The 22336-nt window shown below is 40.0% G+C and overlaps 2 protein-coding genes across 8 annotated transcripts in view; both read left to right on the forward strand.

Moving 5' to 3' along the window:
* The window catches only part of myom2a (myomesin 2a), a 45787-nt gene extending 35692 nt beyond the window's left edge, over positions 1–10095 (forward strand). For all 7 annotated transcript variants that reach the window (XM_040045223.1, XM_040045225.1, XM_040045220.1 and 4 more), the window contains 15 exons: positions 35–141; positions 282–326; positions 413–549; positions 2206–2350; positions 2505–2564; positions 2700–2767; positions 2915–3028; positions 3094–3181; positions 3286–3324; positions 6452–6557; positions 7082–7245; positions 7399–7435; positions 7524–7546; positions 7944–7999; positions 8748–10095. In XM_040045223.1, the coding sequence (XP_039901157.1) occupies positions 35–141; positions 282–326; positions 413–549; positions 2206–2350; positions 2505–2564; positions 2700–2767; positions 2915–3028; positions 3094–3181; positions 3286–3324; positions 6452–6557; positions 7082–7245; positions 7399–7435; positions 7524–7546; positions 7944–7999; positions 8748–9254 (1696 nt within the window). In that variant the 3' untranslated portion in view covers positions 9255–10095. The remainder of the gene's footprint in view (positions 1–34; positions 142–281; positions 327–412; positions 550–2205; positions 2351–2504; positions 2565–2699; positions 2768–2914; positions 3029–3093; positions 3182–3285; positions 3325–6451; positions 6558–7081; positions 7246–7398; positions 7436–7523; positions 7547–7943; positions 8000–8747) is intronic.
* A 115-nt stretch (positions 10096–10210) lies between these two features.
* LOC120742081 (protein FAM83B-like) lies at positions 10211–21959 on the forward strand. The gene is made up of 5 exons (XM_040045231.1): positions 10211–10498; positions 11015–11493; positions 14420–14584; positions 18242–18366; positions 19159–21959. Exons 2-5 carry the CDS (start codon positions 11059–11061, stop codon positions 21218–21220), a joined length of 2787 nt encoding a protein of 928 aa, XP_039901165.1. The 5' UTR covers positions 10211–10498; positions 11015–11058; the 3' UTR covers positions 21221–21959.
* Positions 21960–22336: the final 377 nt, after the last annotated feature.

The following is a 22336-nucleotide window of genomic DNA, read 5'->3' on the forward strand; positions in this document are numbered from 1 at the left end:
CCTGACTGTAATGGATGTTACCTTTATTTCACAGGTCCAGACTTACTTTCACTAACCCTGATAAAGATGATTTGGGCAAATACTCTGTCATCGTCACTGACACAGATGGAGTCTCTGCCAGCCATACTCTCACTGAGGATGGTCAGTCATGTCTACAAGTTGCTCTATATGTCAAAAGCAGTCATAAAAACATCAGATTTCATAATTCAGAGCCTCTTAGTTCTTCTCGCTCCGAATTATTTCTTTATGAGTATATTTGTTTTCTTGAATCTTTCCTGCAGCCCTGAACACTATGTTGGAGCTCAGCTATGCCATCAGACATCCGAGTGAGTGTTGTGCCTCCCCATCAAACCTATTTACATCCAGTTTGTTTCTTACTAATTTAATTTTTAAATGTCTTTTTCTTTTTCAGTTGTTCCTCTGAAACATGGTCTGAACTATGAGGTTCTGGAGAAAGGACACGTGCGATTCTGGTTGCAGGCAGTCAAACTTTCACCATCTGTGTCCTATAGATTCATTGTCAACGACAAAGAAGTCACGAGTGGGGAGGTAAGGTGTCGACCTTTCAGAAATGAGTGAGTGTGAAATTTAATTATGAGTGAGTTGTATGTCTTCTCTTCTGTGTCTCTTCAGTCCTAATAGAAAAATACAATCACACATCTTGAATTCTTGATTCTGTTCATCTGGACGTAGCGTTCTCAGTGGGAGAAGCGTTTCGTCAGTCATCCCACTGTCATTTCTCCCACCGAAAATGCTACATCCAGATGAACAGAATCAACTTTTGGGGATTTTCTTACCTGAATGATTGAACATTCCCACGCATCGAGATATTTTGAACTCTTGCTTTTAGGACATTAAATTCTTATTAGTCATTAAGCATCCTCTATTTTGATTTTAGTTGTTTGAGTTTGATTATTTAGAGTTTAGTTTATCACTTTCATGATTTTATTCTTTTAGTAATGTCTCCATGTTTAGTCTTAAGTTCTTACTATCTTTGTAATATGGTTTCTGTTAATCTTTAACATTTTTTATTTTTCTGACACTTTGTGTAGCCTTTAGCCTTCCCAGTGTCTGTGTGTATCTGGTCAAGTTGTCTCCTCTGTTAGGTGTTCTCTGTTTGGGTGTTTTATTTTGTTTTATTTTGATAGTCATTTATGTCTCGTGTTGTATTTTGTTTCACTTCCCCTGTATTATTGTCTTTGATTGGTTTCAGCTGTTTTCTGTTACCCAGGTGTTTTCACTCATCCCTGATTGCCCTCTGTGTCTGCATGTAACTGGTAAATGGTTCTTATATAGTGCATTTCTATTGTACCCGAGGACTCGAAGCGCTTTCTACAGCATGTCTAATTCACCTATTCACGCACACATTTAAACATGCACTACATCTAAGTGCTTTTTCTCTGACAATTCACGCATCGAGAGCAGCTCAAGGTTCCACATCTTTGGCATGAAGACTAGAACGGCCACGGATCGATTAGTGGATGACCTGTTCATGAGCTACAGCCGCCCTGTGTGTATTTAAAGCCTTAGTTTGGGTGTGTTTACTTGTCATGTCATATTTCCCTTTCTGTTTCCTGGAATGTTTCTGGTTTCCTGGATTTAGTTACTTTGCATCTTGTATTATTTAACTTCAGTTTGCATCTAAGTTGGATTTCATCAGCTAAATCAGTAGCTGGCCTTTTGTTTCATCGAGTCTACATCTGAAGTTTGCGTTTTGGACTTTCATTCTACACATTCCATTACATGACATAAATATGAAGTTGAGGACTTAAGAGTAAAACTTCCTGCATTTCTTGTTCTCCTTTTTCCCAGCTTTGGTTCACATCATTCTTGAACTGATATGATCTCAAACAGCATTCAGTCAGAAAAACCCAACCAGACAAACACACAAACATCATTCTTGCCAAGCAGTCAGCTCAGGTTCACTTCATTTTTATTCTTTAGTTTCATTCAAAATAAAATGTTTCCACATGATAATATGACTACTAAGAAAAGTAAAGTTTAGCTAAATATGTAAAGGAACCCATATGTAACTTGAACAAAGACAAGGAAACTTTACAAATCTTTTATTATATTATTCTAGTTTCTTAAAAGCAGAACAGATACTGTAAAGTAGTCTTTTCTTTTTTACAAATGAGTGGCAAAAGTAGTTAAACACATTGAAATTCTCATAGTTTAATATTTTCATCATTTTATTCCTCTTAGGGACAGAAGATCAGTCACGATGTGGCCACTGGAATCATCCAGATGACAGTGGATCATTTCACCAGAGCCAGTGAGGGCACATATACTGTTCAGATCCATGATGGCAAGGCCAAAACCCAGAGCTCTCTGGTCCTGGTCGGAGATGGTGAGAGTTTTCCATCTCTCACATAGAAGTCCATATAACTCGTGTTGGGATACTGCTTTGGAAACTTTTATAAAAACCTCTGTTTCTCTGATTGCACCAACCAAAAGGGCAGCACAGCGAGCATTTCATCTGTGTCTGTTTTTTACTCATTCAGTGTTCAAGGCTGCTCTGAAGGAGGCTGAGTTTCAGAGGAAAGAGCACATTAGGAAGCAAGGTATGAATATTTTTGATGACATAAAAAAAAACTTTGGCACAAGTAGTAAGCAAGTTTGAGTAAAATAATGAATTTCGAGATGTGTGCGGCCTTAATTTATGTCATTCATGTGGTTCTTTGTTCTTGTCCTTGTAGGCCCACATTTCTCTGAGTATCTATATTTTACTGTCACCGAGGATTGTACTGTTATGCTCGTCTGCAAGGTAACAAAACCACGTAATTATGTAGGATTTCCTGTAACTCTGAACCACATGTCAGATGTGCTTTCCACATGTTCATTGATTCTGTTTCACTTCTTATTGCTTTGCTTTCTTGTAAAAACAAAATCCTTTAATCTTTGTACTTGTCAGGTGGCTAATGTGAAGAAGGAGTCAACTTTACACTGGTACAAAGACGATGAGGAGATTGTTCCAGATACTCCCCCCAATGTCATGTCTGGATCCTGTGCTCTTCCCCTCCCACTGGTAACATCTGCACAATCCACGCTGAAAAATATAATGTAATATAAAATAACCTTGTTTTTATTCAGTTCTCCAGAAAAGATCATGGTGTTTACAAGGCAGTACTCGGTGACGACAGAGGAAAGGACACATCTGTGTTTGACATTTCAGGCAAAGGTACATTTTTAGTGTTGTGATGGGTCAGCTATTAGCTCTTGGTATTGTCATATTAGGTTTCTGTACTGTATTCATTGTGTCGTTTTTCCCACTTTGATTTCCAGTGTTTGATGACATCATCAATGCCATCGCCCAGATCGCTGGTAGGTTGGATCAGCTAACTTACACAGCATCTCAAACTGTTAAAATGTCTTTGCTGCATAGGCCAGTATATGTATATATATGTATATATATATATTAGGGGTGCAACGATACACAAAATTCACGGTTCTGTTCGGTTCGATTCTTTGGTGTCATGGTTCGATATTTTTTCGATACAAAAAAAAAAAGTTCATGCCTTTTTAATTTGTCTGATCGAGAAATCACTCATCTTTGGAAAAGAGAGTTTATTACAGAGAAATGGCTCTTTCCAAAATAAAAGCTATACTATACGCTTCTTCTGGGCTATATTCTCAGCAGCATATTAAACATATCAGGTCCCCATAAGGAGAATCATGTGCTAACGGCTGTCTAAATGACTCGGGTAAAGTTTGTAGCATGCATGCTTGTTGTTTTTGTCTGCTTCCACTTGTCTTTGCACTAGGATGATGTCGGAGTAAATGTGCAGTCATATTCGTTGTGTTCCCACTAGTGCTGTCAGCGTTAATCTCGTTGAAATGACGTTAACGCCACAACACGGCAAATCTCCGTTAACGAGCTACCGCGGATCGCCCCGTTCGTGGGGCTGGACGGCCAACACGTTAACGAGCTAACTGTGCTAACGCACTAGTTCCCACCAATGTAATTGAGCATTGCATGGCACATCTGACATACTGTTTTACTTTAGTCCATGACGCGCTTACCTTCAGGGTCATACATCACATGAAAACCAAAATAGTTCCAAATGCCACATCTGAATTAGGGTGGGGGAGGTTCAATTTTCCATGTTGCAAGGAAAGCTTAACTTCTGTCTCGCTAGCTTGCCCTGCGCTCAGTGAATCTGCGTTCGACTACTCCGCCTAGGCTGCACTGTTGAGCGCAGATCCACTGAGCGCTCAATACAGACAGCATCGTCAGAAGGAAAGTTGATAAAATAAATTAAAAATTTTGTATTGTTCGATACATATGCGTACCGAACCAAAAGCACTGTATCGAACGGTTCAATATCGATACGAGTATCGTTGCACCCCAATAAATATATATATATATATTAGGGGTGCAACGATACACAAAATTCACGGTTCGGTTCGATACTTTGGTGTCACGGTTCGATATTTTTTCGATACAAAAAAAATGTTCATGCCTTTTTAATTTGTCATTTATTAAAATTATAAATATATATTTTAACTCAAAAGTACAGTTTTTAAATTTAACCCTAACCCTTGTGCGTGTTTTTTATTTTGACAGCGAATGCGCACCTGCGGACCACTTATGTGCAGCCCTGGTTATTTAGCTCGTCATATTGCAGCCACAGAAATTCTTTTGTCCATGAAACCATAAAGCTGCACTTTCTTTTTGCCTTATAGTCTGATTTGTCATAACTTCTCTGTTTTGTGGTAAGCTTTTCTTTGGCTGTCACTTCTTCACCCTGACCTGTCTTATTTGGCTCAGCAGAACTGAAATATATATCTGTCTGTGAAGGTTCTCAGTCATCCAGGTCATCGTAGTCAAATATATATCCTGCTGCTTTTACACACGCACTCACATAAGCTCAGCGATTCTCTGCGCGATCAACCTCTCACATGTTTAAGCTTGCTGCGGGAGATTTCACTTGTCATGTTTGCATAGTAAGCTAACGATTAATAAGACGATGTCAGAGAAATTGGTGCACAAATTATCATCACTCACAGATCAGTGCTGTCGCTCTCTATACACAGTTCGCAAGATTACAAAGTGAAAGCAAAAAAACAAGCGCAAATTCAAACGCGATTTCAATATGTCACATATTGACAGTGGCTCACCGATGCCAATGACATAATTACCCAGCTACATTTCTGAAAGAATGCAAAAGCATTGACATATATTTTTCCTACAATAGCCCGACAGGCAGGGAAGAGATAGATTTTGGTAGCCCGACTGAAAAAATCGCTAGCCCCAGGACGTCGGGCTAGCGATATTGCGAGCCCTGTATCTGATTGAGGAATCACTCATCTTTGGAAAAGAGAGTTTATTACAGAGAAATGTCTCTTTCCAAAATAAAAGCTATACTATCCGCTTCTTCTGAGCTATATTCTCAGCAGCATAAGGAGAATCATGTGCTAACAGCTGTCTAAATGACTCGGCTAAAGTTAGTAGCATGCTTGTTGTTTTTGTCTTTGCACTAGGATGATGTCGGCGTAAATGTGCAGTCATATTCGTTGTGTTCCCACTAGTGCTTTCAGGTTAATCTCGTTGAAATGACCTTAACGCCACAACACGGCAAATCTCCGTTAACGAGCTACCGCCGATCACCCCGTGCATGGGGCTAGACGGCCAACACGTTAACGAGCTAACTGCGATAACACACCATTTCCCACCCATGTAATTGAGCATTGCATGGCACATCCAACATACTGTTTTACTTTAGTCCATGACTCGCTTACCTTCAGGGTCATACGTCACATGAAAACCAAAATAATTCCAAACGCCAGATCTGAATGAGGGTGGGGGAGGTTCAATTTGCCATGTTGCAAGGAGAGCTGAACTTCTGTCTTGCTAGCTTGCCCTGCGCTCTTCCTTCTGACTATGCTGTCTGTGTTGAGCGCTCAGTGGATCTGCGCTCGACAGTGCAGCCTAGGCGGAGTAGTCGAACGCAGATTCACTGAGCGCTCAACACAGACAGCATCGTCAGAAGGAAAGTTGATAAAATAAATTAAAAATGTTGTATTGTTCGATACATATGCGTACCGAACCGAAAGCACTGTATCGAACGGTTCAATATCGATATGAATATCGTTGCACCCCTAATATATATATATTTATATATATATATGTATATATATATTTATATATATATATATATATATATATACACTAGAAGTGCCTTTCTTAAGAAAAGTCCAGTGGAAAAGCTGCACCAAAGTCAGCTGCAACAGTACTGCTGCAGTTTGATGCTGACAGAGCTGGAAACTGGTTCAGAAGGATAAAGTACGTGTACATGTTAACCTGGAAACAATTCTGAGAACCCCAGCTTTTCTCTAAATACACAAATTTACATTAAGTCTGCTTTGGCTAAGAGACGAGGCTGTGATGACATTCTGAAGTCATTTCCCTGTTGTTGGTGCCTGTGCGTTTCTTGGTGGTTGTCTTTAGGTGCATCTGCTTCTGAGCTGGTGTTGCAGTGTACTCCAGAGGGCATTAGACTGCAGTGCTACATGAACTACTATACAGAGGAGATGAAAACCGTCTGGAAGCACAAGTACAGTCGTGAATTTAAATATTGTAGATTACTCAAATATCTCTTTTTAGTTTATCATTTTAAGGTTTAGCTATTTTACTTATTGAGATATTTTGTTTTACTGTTTATATGGAACAAAAGTTCACTATTCACAGACACTTATAGGCAGTCTGTGAGCTTACCCAGGCTGCTGCATGTGAGACAGCATTGAATCATAACATCTTTTGAAACAAATTTTCTATGAAACACTTCAAACACAGATGTTTTGAGTAGTTCTGTGGGTGGCTCAGTGGCTCAGTTAGCAAAAGGAGATTTCATGCAAATGTGTCACTTGTGGGGGTTGTTTGTGTCCAACTTTGATCAGGAGTGTTTAATATTGTAGAGAAGCACTGCTAGTTTTTAAAGGGGTGTAAAAGCACACAGACATTATGCCTTAGAGTCACTATATCTCACATTTGAAAGCAGCCTACGAAATGTCTGTGTTTGTTTTTTCACTCTGTATGAATTAATAACTAAGTTTTGAGATCCATGATGTAAACCCGCAGGGAGAGTAAGATTGCCTCCTCTGAGAAGATGAGGATTGGCGGTACAGCTGAGATGGCCTGGATGCAGATCTGCGATCCGTCCGATAAGGAGAAGGGTCATTACTCCATGGAGATCTCAGATGGCGTCAAGACCCACACCCGGACTTTTGACCTCTCTGGACAAGGTAAAAACCTCCATCTGTGCCACCATTTGCTTTCATTACAGTTTTTCTCTTTTGCTGTGATTGTCTTATTTATTTGTCTATTTATTTTGCAGTTTCTAAGATGTGAAACCTTTTGTCTTTGAAAAATTGACTCCATTGTAATCATTTTTGTAGCATATACAGATGCCTATGAGGAGTACCTAAGACTTAAGTAAGTGTTTTGATGTTACAAGTTTGTAGACATGCGGTTTTAATCATGTCAAATTTAAATCAAATCGAATTTCCTCTTCGTCTTTTAGGGCGGCTGCATTCGCTGAGAAGAGTGAGTATTTCACAACTTGTATTGAGACTGTTTGAGAGAGATTCCTCATGTATCTTTCAATAAAGGTACATTGATTAATTATTTTTTCGGCTGTTTATACTAAGCGCACATCTTACAAGGACAAAAAATTGATAATCACAAGTGCCCTCGACAGCTCTTTAAGCATTCTGAACATTTTCACAGGAATTTGTGGGCAAGGTATTTTATTTTAAAGGCAAAGTAGAAATGAATGTCTTACTCATTCTTCCTCTTCCTCCCCCTGAACATCTCAGACTTGATCTACTAGTGCACAATAACAACACTACACAATAAATGTAAAAAGACAGATTGCTGTAGTTTTAAGATCTTTGATTTCTAAGTCTGGGAGTGAAAAGTGACTTTTTCTTTTTCTGTTCAGACCGTGGTAGAGTGGTTGGTGGTCTACCTGATGTGGTCACCATTATGGAAGAGAAGGTAAACATTTTCCAAACTCGGCAATCAACGTGTCTTTTCACAGAGGGAGAAAAGACATGTTGTGGAAGATGATGCTTGAGTAATGATTAAATGCAGAGTGGTGGATAAACACAGAGAGCGAAAAGAGCTGAATGACGAAAAAGCACTCAGCAGCTCAGACCTGTTACACCAGGGGCAAGTTCAGGCCTCGAGGGCCGGTGTCCTGCAGGTTTTAGATCTCACCCTGGGTCAACACACCTAAATCACATGATTAGTTCGTTACCTGGAGAACTTCAGGACATGTTGAGGAGCTAATTTAGCCATTTGAATCAGCTGTGTTGGTTCAAGGACACATCTAAAACCTGCAGGGACACCAGCCCTGGAGGCCTGGAGTTGCCCACCCCTGTGTTACACTATAGTCTGAGATGTACTGTTGCGTACAGTATTGATAACAGTATTGACAAAACACTTCTTTGGTTGGCTTTTGTTCAGATGTCATGCCTCAATTCATATTTAGTCTGCAGTTTAAGGTTCATTCTAAAAACGTTTAAAAAGAAATGCCAACTTCAACTTCAAATTGTGGGTCAGAGTTAATAATAAATAAATACTATAATGTCTGACCTCATTATGTCAAGTGATTACAACAATTTTCATTAGTTTAATAAACACATGAATAAATAAATCTTTGTGTAAGAATGTAACAAACCTAAAATATGAATCGTATTCTGTGAATATATTTTGGTTTGAGTTGACTGTTGGTCCTTTCTAGTCCCTGAGCCTCACCTGCACCGTGTGGGGCGAGCCTACTCCTGAGGTCACCTGGTTCAAGAACGAGCAGGAAGTCGCTTCCACTGAGCACACCAGGGTCACGTTTGACGGTGGCAAATTTGCCAGCCTCGTCATTAACAAAGTCACCCCCGAAGACTCCGGAAAGTACAGCATCAATGTACGGAACAAGTATGGTGGTGAGTTTGTGGAAATCACTGTCAGCGTCTACAGGCACGGAGAGAAGATCCCTGAGCCCAAACTGGGGCAGGCCAAAGCAGCCGCCACCACGCCTGTGCTGCCAAAGTCCCCAGCTCCCCCTTCCAAGACCCCAACCCCCACCCCTTCTAAAACCCAGACCCCAGCGCCATCCATGAAGAGCCCAACTCCAGCCTCCACTCCAATCTCCAAGTCTCCAACCCCTACCCCGAAGTCTCCTACTCCACCACGCAGCGTTAAGTCTCCAACCCCACCCAGATTCATGAAGTCTCCAACTCCACCCAGGAAGTAGAATGCGGTGGTGACGCCTGAGGGGGTTAATGTTCACTGTTAGCAACACTGATTTATAAGCATGAGTGTGAAACAATGAGCTCTTACTTTAAAGTTTATTTAGATTTAGATAACGTCAAAGTCCCACTTCGAAAACTGCTGCTTACTCTGGACTACACCTCACAGTCATGTATGGGCCATCATATGTCTTTAAAGTGGTTCCTTTTAACACAAGAAAAACACTGAGAAACATAAAATGTCCGTGTATATTCATTACAAAGTTTTAAAAGCTGCACCTTCCACTATGCAATGTCAGTGAAATGCCTGCAACAAATTGTGGATGTCAAAGGATATTTATGCTCTATTACAACTTGGGTATTAGTGACACAAAAAAGCAAGTCAGTGAACCTTCTTACAAAGAGATAAGCAGAGTTTTAGAGGACAAAATTAAAGAAAATAGTAAATATTTTAGGTTTAAGCTCCAGTTTCAGTGCTTTAATCTTAATCTTCTCTGTTACTGTGTTTCCCTACATTTAGCACTTATGTCAAAGAGTGTGATATTATACAAAACAAAGCAAATAATATCAAAACCTACAAAAATAAGATCCAAGTTGTAATACACCAGTATCAAAGTGGGAGTCAGCAGGTACAGACGTGGGGTAATGTTAGTACCTGGGTGAAAATGTGCAAATACCAGGTTACTGTGTTTGTGCTCCAGCCATTCTTCTCCCAGGGTTAGTTTGTCTGTGAACAAAAACATTCACAGCCCTTGTCTCTGTACCTGAGAGGCTCTTCTGTCTGTGACACATTATGTCTTCCTCCCCAGTGCTTTGTGATGGCAATAAACTTTACTTCTCAACCTACTTTTGTTGTCTTTGTCAGTAATCACTGCTACACCTCACCCTAGAAGAGATAACACAAATCCTTCGGCTACAGTTAATGAAGCCAAAAGTAAAAATGTGTACGTGTAGCCAGACTCCAAGGGACTGCATGACAACTTGCGAGACAAGCCAACCTGCCTCTGAAAGCCAGGTGAGCTGAGGTGGGTGGGGTTTGTTACTGTAGCTGTCAGCCGAGCAAACAGAGCAGGTACAACAGGCTATTCGTTTGTACAGAGTTCACGAATCCGCACCTTTAGCACTTACCGGCTTATGCTGGAGAGAGTACCGACACCAGGACTGACAGGTTTTAACTTTTTAAGCTGGTTTAAAGTTTCTCGCCTCTGATTAATCAGGAAGACCAGGATTCTTTTTGGCCAGTTATGAAGTAAGTCTCTTTGTTTATGTCGCTGAAAGTGTGTTGAATTCCTGACAATTTACAGTAGTTACTGAAGAAGTAAGCACATGCCTCATATTGTTTACGTGTTTGTGCTGAACCACATGTACCTTTTTGGTTCCCTAAGAGCTAACAGGTATTTCATAACAGAAACATTTCTTGTATGACACCATGGTAATAAAATTATCTGCATGTCTAAGTTTGTTTAAGACAACAACTAAATGCACTGAAAATAAAATAGTCTTACATTTTTCTGTGATTGGCTGGAAAAGTTTGTTCCAAAGCTCTGTAGTGTTATGTAAAAATTGTATGTTGACAGTTGTCTCATGTTTGTCCTGTTCATGTTTAATAATTAGTTAAAGATTACATATTACAACTCAGCAATGCAGATAAAAATGTTAAAGTCATACACATAATATTTTCTTTCCTAATTATCTCTTTTTTGACTTTAAAATGTAAGTTTAACTCAGTGAACCCTGTAACAGAATAGTGTGTGTCACATTTAAGGTAAAGAAGAAGTCTGCTGCACACTCAGAGGGGTTCTCGCATCCATGGAGTCCAATCTGTCATGCCTGTCTTCACTTGAAGAGGACTGTTCAGATTACATTCAGCCGCACTATAAAGAATCCTATCGTCTAGCCATTTATGCTCTACTATGTGGCGGCAAAGAAGCCTATGAAGAGTTCCTTCGAGCTGAGCAGATCAACCACTTCCTTTCAGAGGAAGAGACTGTGTTCATTTTGGAAAATGCAGAGTTACCGGTTGTGGAGGATGATTCAGAGGGGAGACGCAGCACAGACGAGGTCAGACCCTCCACCTATTTCCCAATTGAGTCGGAAGAGGAGGTGCCAGACTTGGATTTGGGCTGGCCAGGGGTCGCGCTGGAGGGTATAGAGACCAGCATTAGCCTGCTGTTTCACCCACCCAGACAGAACACACCAACAATTAAAGAGGTGGTTCGGAAGCAGATTCAGGCTGCGCAGAAGGTGAGGCCTCAGCACTGCGATATAAACAAAAGAAATGCTCCTGGGCCAGTGGCAGAAAATAACGCCTCATCTATCAGGTGGAGGAATCAACAAAGACAATAGTTTATCAATAGTACAAATTCCTAGTGAAAGGTGTAGTTTTGCGTAGGCGTATAAACACCTCTGCATAGTTCTCTGCATACACAGGAGACTGCAGGGAAGGGCTAAACATACATTAACCCACACAATCAGCTGACTACACCAGTTCAAATGTTTGAAGCAGTTAACTACTATGGCAACTGAACTTTTGTTATCATGAAAATGTACGCGATGGAAGTCAATCATTACTGTGCAGCTTTTTGCTTTGTGACGTGTGAGGCAGGCGAGTGGCCAGTCTGAATTCATGTAGGCTGCACTAACTTTGGCAGGTTTCAGAGAAAAAGTATTTAGCAGTTCAACATTCACAGAAACATTGTTGCAGCAATGTTCTTTAAAGCTGTAGCTATCATGAAGCGGTAACAGTGACGTCAACCTGGTGGAAATTTGTATTTATGCTTAAAATGCATTTCATGACTAGAAATATTAGTAATATTATATTAGAGCAGCAAGTCACTGCAGTTTTCCATTTCCTATTTTTTCCCCAGGAACCTGCTTCATGAAGCTTTTTCATCTTGTACTTCCCGTGCAGTTATCTGCTGTAGAAAGAGTAGAAAATGAGTGCTGTTGCACTGCTTTTGCAATTTGTTGCTGTATGTTTAATCTAGTCTTCAAATCACTGTCTTTTAATGAGATGATCTTGTAGGATCCCGTGGAGGTCACAAACAGACACACTGTTTTTTTGCTTTTTTACCTCACACTTCCTGGAATTTTCCTTTTTATTTAAACCTATAATATTAAACTTAATGATTACCTTTAAGTCATTTAAAAAGTGCTTATTATAATTTAGAAATAAGTAATTATAGTAATGAGTAAAGAGAAGAGCTTTTTTCTGTGCACATGTATGCAGTGTAGGAAAAACTGCTCCAATAAAGACTGCAAACATCTGAAGATTTTACTGAATCACAGGATCTACTAAACAAAAAATGATGAGATACAACAATAAGGATACTGTTGCTTTCAAATTAGTTAAAAGATCAGTCAAATGAGATGGAAAAAGTATCACTGTGAAACATTAACATTAATTCTTGTAGTCAACATTGTAGCAAAATACCACAGTAGGATCAGATAGGATTGGTTGGCATTAAACTGATTACAGAAAAACGAATTAAACCAACTGCAAACCAACAATTGAATAGACCACTCTTTAAAAAAATAGTTTTCCCTGTGATCAAGTACATGTTTAAATACTTGTTTAAATTCATATGAAAGCACTGATATATGAAATGCTGACACAAAAAATAAATCATTATACTTGCCGTAACTGTGAAAGTGACCTTTTTTGTTCTACCACATAATAACTGGCAGAACATATTTAGATGCTACCCATTAAAGGTGAAATCTAACTCATTTCAAAATAAAAGTACCTATACATAAATATATATCATGAAATGACGTAGGTAACAGTTCTGTTGAAACAGGTAAAACTTTGTCTGATATTTGATTAAAAAAAAAAAATCTGTCTTTCCTCTTTAGCAAACCACTTGTCTAATTTACAGAATTCATAACAACAAAAAATATCACAAGCAAAGGTGCTCAGTAAATCACAATATAAAAAGTGAGTCTGCTCACGAAGCTTTACTCATTCACGGTCACCTGACAAAGAAAGTACACTTGCTTTTAATTCTAATTCTTTGGGCTTGTTGTCTTCTTACTGTTAAACATTTGGTCATGTCAGTGAGATACAAACTATATAGTTTCCCCTTTTGCCACAAAATCATCACCTCTCCTGCTTGACAGCTGGTATGAGGTGTCTGGTTTTCACCAAATGTGTGGTCCTGTGTATTATGTCCAAACATCTTCACTTTGGTCTTGTCTGTCCAGTGGACATTGTTCCCGAAGTCCTTTGGTTTGTTCAGATGCAACCTTGCAAACTTAAACTATGCTGCCATGTGCTTATTGGAGAGAAGAGGTTTCCTCCTGGATCCTCTCAAACATTTTGTGTTTATTTAGTCTTTTTCTAACTGTACTATTATGAAGTTTGAAGTTTCTCTGAGCATTAAACAGTCTTACTTAAATTAAATTTGCTAGGATGTGCACTACAACACTGGCGACTTTTTTCCACTTGAATACTGTTTCTGACTGTATAGTGATGGAATTCCAGTTGTTTAGAAATGCTTCATAACCCACCCAGATTGATGGGGAGCAACAGTTGTTTTTGTAAGATCATTGCTGATGTCTTTCCTCCCTGGAATTGTGTTCTCACCCCCTCAATGTGCCAAAACAGCAAACTGTTAAAACATCTGCTGTTATAGAGGTACTCACATTTGCTGATGACCTTATAGTAACAGAACCTGTTAATTATCCTCCACATTTCTATGGAAGCAAAAAGGATGTAAAACAAATTAGTCCGCATTCTTATACTTTAGATACTGCTTCTGCATTGTAGCTTAATTTTTGTTAAATAAATAATGAAACTGTGCAAAATGTCACAGATTAGCCAACACGAGGTTGCATTTGCCTAATTCTAAGACCTGCTAAGGACCAGATGATTTTTTTTATTATGGCCCAGTACATAAACTCTAAAAATAAAAGATTTTTTTTCACATAACTGCATATATACAGTTGGCAGTTACTTCTCTTTGCATGCATCAGAAGTAATGACATTATTTGTGTTGCATAAAAGATTATTTCAAGTTAAGAAGGTGTTTTGCACAATGATACAGTTAATTTTGTGTGGAAAGTCATCTCTACTATACAAGTCCTGATGTTGACTACTCATACATTTTTTGACTTAATAATTTGTATTTTCTCAAAATTGAAAACATTTCCACGTCTAATGTGCTTCCAGCTTATTGCCATTGTAATGGATGTCTTCACTGATGGCGACATTTTCAAAGAACTCATCAATGCGACACAGAGGGGAGTGGTGGTGTACATCCTTCTGGATGATTCCCATGTCAAGAGCTTCCTCAAAATGGCACACGACATGGAGATTAATATTCAAGAGCTCAAGGTGAGAAACACGGCACCTTGAAATACAAGGTTTAAAGGGCGACAGTATCAGATGAGTATGTTTTATCACCATGCTGAGATATTATTGTACTTGTTGAGGCCATGAACTGCAAAAAATAAAAATCATCAGGAAAAAAAATGTATTATCTTCCACTAGACCTATGTGATTATCTGGATTTCACAGTGGAGACACAACAGGCCTATTCTTGTGTTTTCCACTTTTCCTGATATAAAAAGGGGCTTCTGGTAAACATGCTCTTCTGCACTTCTTGCCAAATGTAATTTTCCTGTTCCAGTGCATAGTATACACGTTAGCATTTTAAACAATGTTTATCTTGCAAAATATTTGAAAACTGTCAACTCCATTGTGTGGTGGCTTTAGTAGCACAGTGGCTGATAGTGAACAACAGCCACATACCAAACTAAGACAGGTAGAGTCATCTTAGAGCTGGGCATTTATTTAACCCATGGCGCTCTAAGTCATAGTCAGTTCGGCAGTGAGTGTGTGTGTGAGGGGTGGGGGGATGGGTGTGTGTGTGTGTGAGGGGTGGGGGGTACCCAGATATGTAGACATGTATGGAGACATTTGCTACTCAAAGCCATAATTGGGCCCACACATGCCTGTTGACCTGTTAAACATCATCTGACATAGTCTAACATTTGCATTCCCCCAGTGCTTCCCGTGAGGCTTCACAACCTTTCTTCTGTTGGCAAAAGAGCATTTAAAATATTACGTTTGACATTTTCTCCACACCCTGATGGAAATACAGTCATTTACCAACATTTCCCTGCTGTGTCTCTACCTGCCATTTTCACACAACTGCAGCAACCGCAGGACAGATCTGTCAGTGTGGCTGGATTTTCCTGTTAAACAGCATTAGATGATGTTTCCACAGTCTAAACAAAGAGTCATCAGCGCTGAACGCAGTGACGGCTTCACGACCTCTTTGCAGCGTGCCTAGCCATTAGCAACATCAAAAAAACAGCCTGAGGAAAACTCACACAGGTTTGATCATGTAGAGTTTGACAAAGGGTGTGCGTGCTTTCATGTGTTTGTGTAAAGGTAGTAGTAATGGAAACTGGGGGGGGGGGAAAGTGTTTCAATTAAGTTAACATTCAGGCTGTTTGCACCTGATGACTGAAACAACCCTGAACTCATGTTTCATGCTCTCGGTTTGAGTTTTTGAGTTTCATTTTTGAGTGTTGAAGACCCTGATGTGTTGAGCAGTGAGACGTGGGAATCATTTCATTTTTAAAAGATGTGGCACATAGTTCTTTCACACGGTAAAGAAGTTACATTCAGATAAATCAAAATGAACGAATATTAGATTTACTTGCAACATTTAATGTGGTGCCTTTGTGCACTTTTCATTTAAGTAAAGAGTTCAAATTATGTACTTATTACTGAAATGATAATCAAAGCACTCCTTTTTTGGAAGCAGGGGCTTGCATCATATTCCTGTTAACAAACTAGCTAATGTAAGTTGCCAAACTTGTTAGCCCAAAACAAAACTAACACAACCAATAACACAAAAGCTGAATTACTTCCATGTAATTCTTTTAGAAGGAAGTATGTCCAGCACATGCTTGAATTATTTTTAAACTGGAAAAATCACATTCCTGTTTCTTGTGTAATGTCTTTGAAAAACAATGCATGTTCAAAGATTGTACTATCTACTATAAAACAGTGTTAATCTGAAAATCTCCTTGCAGTTAAGCTTGTAAGACTTGATGTTAGAATCCCTGATAATCAGCACTGGTGTCCTGTGGTCAGGAGGGAGGGGTACAACCTTTATCTGCTTTGAATGCACAGATTTGAATGTTCTGCTGGAAACAGATGAGAACAGTTGAAGAAATATTGACAGACATCAGTCATGACTTACAGAGACTGTGCACCGTTTCCACAATAACAAACCCTGGATTACAAATGACATAAAAGCAATCATCAACCAGAAAAAGGTAGCTTTTAGAGGTGGTGACAAAGAATGGCTCAAACAGATGCAACATGAGCTGAAGAAGTGACTGAACACAGCAGAAATGTAGTAAATAAAGAAGATAGAAAGGAAGCTAGAATACAGCAACATCTGTGAGGTGTGAAAAGGAATGAATACTAAAAAGAAACAAAAACAAAAAGAAAAGACAGCCACTTATGGGTGATGTGGAAAGAGCTGATGCACTCAAGCAGTTCTTTAGTCCTTCAACTTTATGGTTACACTCACTCCCACTGCTTCTCCTTCACTGTAACTCCTTCTGCTCCTGCACAAGCTCCCCCTTCTCCTTTCATTTCTAATACGGCAGCTACTTCCCCTCTCACACCTGTGCCTTCATGCTCGTCTGTCACAGACAGGGGTGAGATTGGAGTTAGGAAGACTATGATAGCCCAGATGGTGTGTGTCCAAGGCTGCTCAAGGATTGTGTTGCCCAACTGTGTCAACCTCTCCACAGGATTTTTAATCTGAGTCTACTGCCAGGACTGTGGAAAACATCCTTTATTGTTCTGGTACCAAAAATAAAACATCTTGCTGAACTAAATGACTTTAGACCAGTGGCCCTTATAAAGCACATCATGAAAACCTTGGAACAGCTGATTCTACACTAAGACAAACTTGCTTAAAACTGCAGACAGGAACCTGAACACAGGGATCTCGTAAAAGCCTTCAGCCACTGGTGTCACAAAACCTACCTCATGCTGAACACCTCTGAACACTGGGGAGGCAGCAACAGAAGGATCAGTAAATTTATTCTTATTCTTATTGTTGTCAGGGTCATCAGGTAGCCACCCTTGATCACTGGTGTTGGTTCACTGATAGACCCACGCATGTACTTGGATGCTCATGCTTTTGAGAAACCTGGTTGCACCAGCTACATCATTTTGTTTTGGCTGCTATGTCTGCATAATTGAGCCTTTTGAATTGTATATGCTGCCTCCCATAGTACCATTATCTCCACAGTGTACAGGCACTTCTGCACAGTGGACCACCAGATGATGTCTGGCCTGAGAATACTTGGAGTAATCTTTGGTGGGAAAGTGACTTTCTGCAACTTGTAGCCACAGTCAGTATCCACAGTAGCTTTCACTCTTGCAGATAAGATTTAGGGGGAATTACTTTTCCAGATTTGGGTAGCTTTTTGTCCACTAATAAGTGAAATCATGATTTAAAAGCTGTGTTTTGTATTTCCTTTTGTCTTTGCAAAACTAAATAAATAAATAAGAAATCAGGAACAAGGAAATGTTTTGTCACTGTATCGTTTGACCTGATTAAGCCTCCTTGGCTAGTTTTGCAGCCAGTGAGGATGTCCCTGGAGGTCAGCTGAGTTCCATTTGTTCTTCTTTTTACCGTATCATGATGTTTACACATTCACCAAAAAAGGAAAAGATCACTGATTTTATCAAAGATGAAGACATAAATCCCTTTGGTATTGCATTACGATGAGCATCTGGTATAAAAACTCTCTGAAATTAAACACATGGAGCTTCCCACTGTTGTGATCTGTTGTGAATAAGCCAGAAGTAGGTTCTTCTATCATTGCATGATAATGCATTTTACAAATGGAGATTGCTTAATGCATTCTCAAATAAGCATTACATATATTACTTGTAGGTGAAATGAAATTGATTTATTTTTGGCCTTAATTCTCATTTTTATTTTTCCATCAGAATCTTTGTGTTCGGACGGTTCAGGGGCCAGAGTATCAGTGTCGCTCGGGGTTTAAGTTTCATGGAGGTTTGGAACAGAAGTTTATACTTGTGGACTGCAGGACAGTTATGTATGGAACATACAGGTGAGTCAGTGCTGTTCAAAAGTATTCCGTGATTAAATTGAAATAGAGGCCTGGCCTAGCTCTACTTGGCAGCTTTGCTAACTTTAAGTAAACCCTAAAGCAATTTCATGTAAACTCACTGTGCTACTCTGGTATTTTTAAAAATAAAAATTGGTGAACTAGGAAGAAAAAAATATGATTAGCTGCCTTCCTTCACCACTTAGACTGGCTTTCTTCTGGCGGGTCAAATAGCCATATTAGGAAGATTCTGTCTCACTTTTATCATATCGAGCAAGCATGTGTTTAGAGCAGTCTGCAGCCTGAGCTCGTGGCTCACGGAGATTAGTTACATTATTTGAAACTTTCACTACTGAAACAGTAAAAATAAGAGAGAAACAAAGTTTTAAAAAAAGACAAACCCCAGAGCAAGTTCTAAGACAAACTTAACAAATCTTCCAAGTCAGCAAAACTAGTTTATCTGTTTGAGAACACACAGAGCTGAGGTAAGAAGAACACTTAATAAATGCAGTGGCCTGTGGGCAGTTGCAGGCACCAGAAACACATAAACTTTCTGCTGAATTTGCCAAGTTCAAACATCATATGATTTAAATTTTAGTCCTATGCTCTGCTACTATAGCTTTTGTTGTGTTGGATGTGTTTCCTGGTTGGCCCTTATTTCCACTGTTATGTTTCAGTTGTGGATTAAGCACATTAAAATTTAGATAATTAAGATATGCATGACTTTATTATTAGTACTGTTTAAAAATTTGTGCATCATTATGATCTGTACTGGTTCTTCAATTTGTTTTTCAGCTACACATGGACTTTTGAGAAAATCAACCTCAGTATGGTCCTGGTTGTCACAGGCCAACTGGTTTCCACTTATGATGAAGAGTTCAGAAGACTCTATGCTTGCTCCACAACTTCTTCAGTCTTGCTTAACGGGAGGCCACCTGTTCTGTACCTTAAAGATACTTTGGCTCTGGAGAGCCCAAACTCCAGCCAGGTTTCTCTTAATATGATTCACAGGAGATCCAGGGTGATGCACGTGGTGAGAAGTGTTCAGGACAACAGGTTCAACAATTCTGGCACAATGACCAGAGGCTTGAGTGTCCAGGATAGGCTCCATCAGTATGACTATACTGAAATGGGGAACCTAGTGAAAGGACACAGTTATGGAGGCGAGCTGCAAAAGGTAAACTCCATGACTCGGCTAAGGATGGGAACTAAAGACATTGGAGTCCCTGGGAGAAGTGGATCTAAACCGAGGGGAGGTGGGGAGGTGCTTCTACCAAACCGGATGTCGCACCATCACCTCCGGCACCAGACACGTTACGGTGCGGACCAGAACCTAATACCATTCAACTCAGAAACATCACTCCACCGCTGGAAGATTGATTATTATCTTAATGAGAATGAGATGCATCCAGGTGCGTCATGTGATGCAATCTCACCTGTGACATCTCCATATAGCAGTCACACAGGCTTAAATGATTATCAGTCACAGCTCATTCACAGCAGGTCGAGAGATATTAAGTCCAGAATGGAAGAAACACGGCAAAAAAGGTTCAGTTTGCAGGACTATAACAATTTCAGGCAAAGCCACGAGTCTTTGAGGTCCATGTATCTGAATGCAGAAACATCCAAACTGATGTCTTCATTAAGAGGCCTGGATGTAAGGCAGAGTATCACAGAATCGGAGCTAGCGGCACAAGAAAGCTGCAGCCAGGAAAACAGGGAGCTCAAGAAGCGAGGTAACAAAAGAGAGCCAGTGCTCACTGATGGACATCGTTCTGCCTCTCACCATGATGTGGTTTCAGATGGAAAAACAATGCAGACATACGATTGGCGTGAGCCTCTATCCAAGACAAGATCAGCTGCTGATTTAGACCAGAAAATGAGTGATGCACCACTCACGCCTTCTCATTTACAGTCCAGCAGTGTTAGCATTCAGCATCCGAGAGCAATGGAATCTTTGACCGAGGTCCCTGAAGAAAAAGACAGTTCCCACACTCACTTAGACCCAGCACTTAAAGTCAGACGTGAGATTTGCAAAGATGAGGAGGTTGTTCCTAAGAACTCTGTAAAATCTCCAGAAAAAGAAATTGAGGATCAAGCCACAGGAAAGCATTATAGGGTGGCCAAAAGCACAGGCTCAGGTAATTCAAGGCAAGGAAAGAAATCCATTTCTAATGAAGTTGAAACTTCTCTGGAAGTCTTCAATCCATCTACAGGACCTCAGCGGGCAGTCGAAGATAAGGGCAGTCACACAGAAAAAGGGGAAGCACAGCCAGAAGATGCAGCGCTACAGAGAAAACATTCTATGAAAATGAAAGTGCCTACATCAGATGAAAAGAAAACTTCCAAAAATGAAAATAAGTCTCTCCAAAGAAGGACCTCGGGAGTAAGCCAGCCACTGAAGGCTGCCCATTCCCTGGCACCTGATGCAGTGCACACAACAAAAAGCCAGTCACTGAGCATGCCCAGTTTGCAGAGCTCCCTTACTAGTCCATCAGAGACAGAAAAGACTAAATCTCCACTGTCAAGATTTTCTCCTCAGCGTTTGAGCAAAAAGAAGATGGCCCTTGCAGCAGAGCAAGACTCAAAGGGCACTCTGGGTGACGAAAGAGAGACTTTATATCAGAGACCAAAAGACAAAGCCTACAGTCGGTATGAGTTTTTGCTTAGCAACGAAAATCTACGTCTGGATAAGTCAAAGAAGAAGGCAAATTCATATTCGTCAGACAAAGAGAGAATCTCTTCCTTGCAAAGGCGCGAGTCTGCCCGTTCAGTGAATCAGACACAGAGCAGCACTGATAACAAACTGGAGCGATTCATGCAGCGAGTTGGAAATCTAATAAACAAGAACAAGTAGCGAAGGCACAGAAGAAGGCCAACATGGTCAGAAATGAAGGCAAAGTTTATGCATATTACATGTTTTGTTTATGCAGCTGTTTTCCATGCCTAGACAAACGGTTTCTTTACACCACAGCAGTATGCTCCACCTTTTTTCTTTTGTCGTCACTGATGCCAGTAACAAGGCTTGATAAATCTGGTATTTGCAGTTAAAGTCTGAGCTGGATCTTACTGGGGAGGAGGAGTTAAGGCAACCAGGGAGAATCTGACAGTAGCACTTCAGGACATTCAGCAATGTTTGATTCAGTAAGCTAAATTATAATGATACGGTATGTCTTATGCAAAATATATTTATTCTTTTAGTTTACCTAAAGGATCAGTCTGATGAGAGCATCTTTGACAACACCAACACCTCTGTTGTTGTTCAGTATTGTTGTGAAATAACTACGTTTAAAAAAAAACCCACACCAGTAAGGCCCACTGTTATAACCTGTACCTGAGGTTTTCTAAACAAACATACACTGGTTTACTCTAATACAGTAATGCATACATTCATCTGCCACTGAATATATTTCTTCTTGTTTCAGAAACAGTACTGAAACAAAGGGTGGATGTAGCTCAGGAGGCAGAGCAGGTCATCCACTAGCTGAAAGGGTGGTGGTTTGATCCGTGTGTCAAAGTATCCTTAGGCAAAATACTCACCCCTAAGTTGCTCTACGATGGATTCACGGGAGGATGAATGTGTGTGAATTACAGTAGAAAAAAGTGCTTGTGTGAATGAGACGTGTTGTATAAAAGCACTTTGAGATCTTCAGTAGTGTAAAAAAGTGCTATATAAGAACCAGTTCATTCTCTGAAAATGTTCAGAGCTGCTGGAAATTACTGAAAAGTGTTCAATTAACAAACATCTTTAGGTTTTTTTTGCTTCTTATATAGGCAGCACGGTGGCACGGTGGTTAGCACTGTTGCAGCACAGCAAGAAGGTTCTGAGTTCAATTCCAACATCAGGCCGGGGTCTTTCTGTGTGGAGTTTGCATGTTCTCCCCGTGTTTGTGTGGGTTCCCTCCGGGTACTCTGGCTTCCTCCCACCATCCAAAGACATGCAACTTGTGGGGACGGGTTAATTGGACAATCC

The sequence above is a fragment of the Simochromis diagramma genome, unplaced genomic scaffold (assembly GCF_900408965.1).
Source record: "Simochromis diagramma unplaced genomic scaffold, fSimDia1.1 OVJJ01000610.1, whole genome shotgun sequence".
Lineage (NCBI taxonomy): Eukaryota > Metazoa > Chordata > Actinopteri > Cichliformes > Cichlidae > Simochromis > Simochromis diagramma.

Coding starts and splice junctions, on each gene's coding strand:
- LOC120742081 (XM_040045231.1), top strand. CDS start 11,059: ATGGAGTCCAATCTGTCATGCCTGTCTTCACTTGAAGAGGACTGTTCA. Junction 11,494..14,419: donor AGATTCAGGCTGCGCAGAAG/GTGAGGCCTCAG, acceptor ATGTGCTTCCAG/CTTATTGCCATTGTAATGGA. Junction 14,585..18,241: donor TTAATATTCAAGAGCTCAAG/GTGAGAAACACG, acceptor TTTTTCCATCAG/AATCTTTGTGTTCGGACGGT.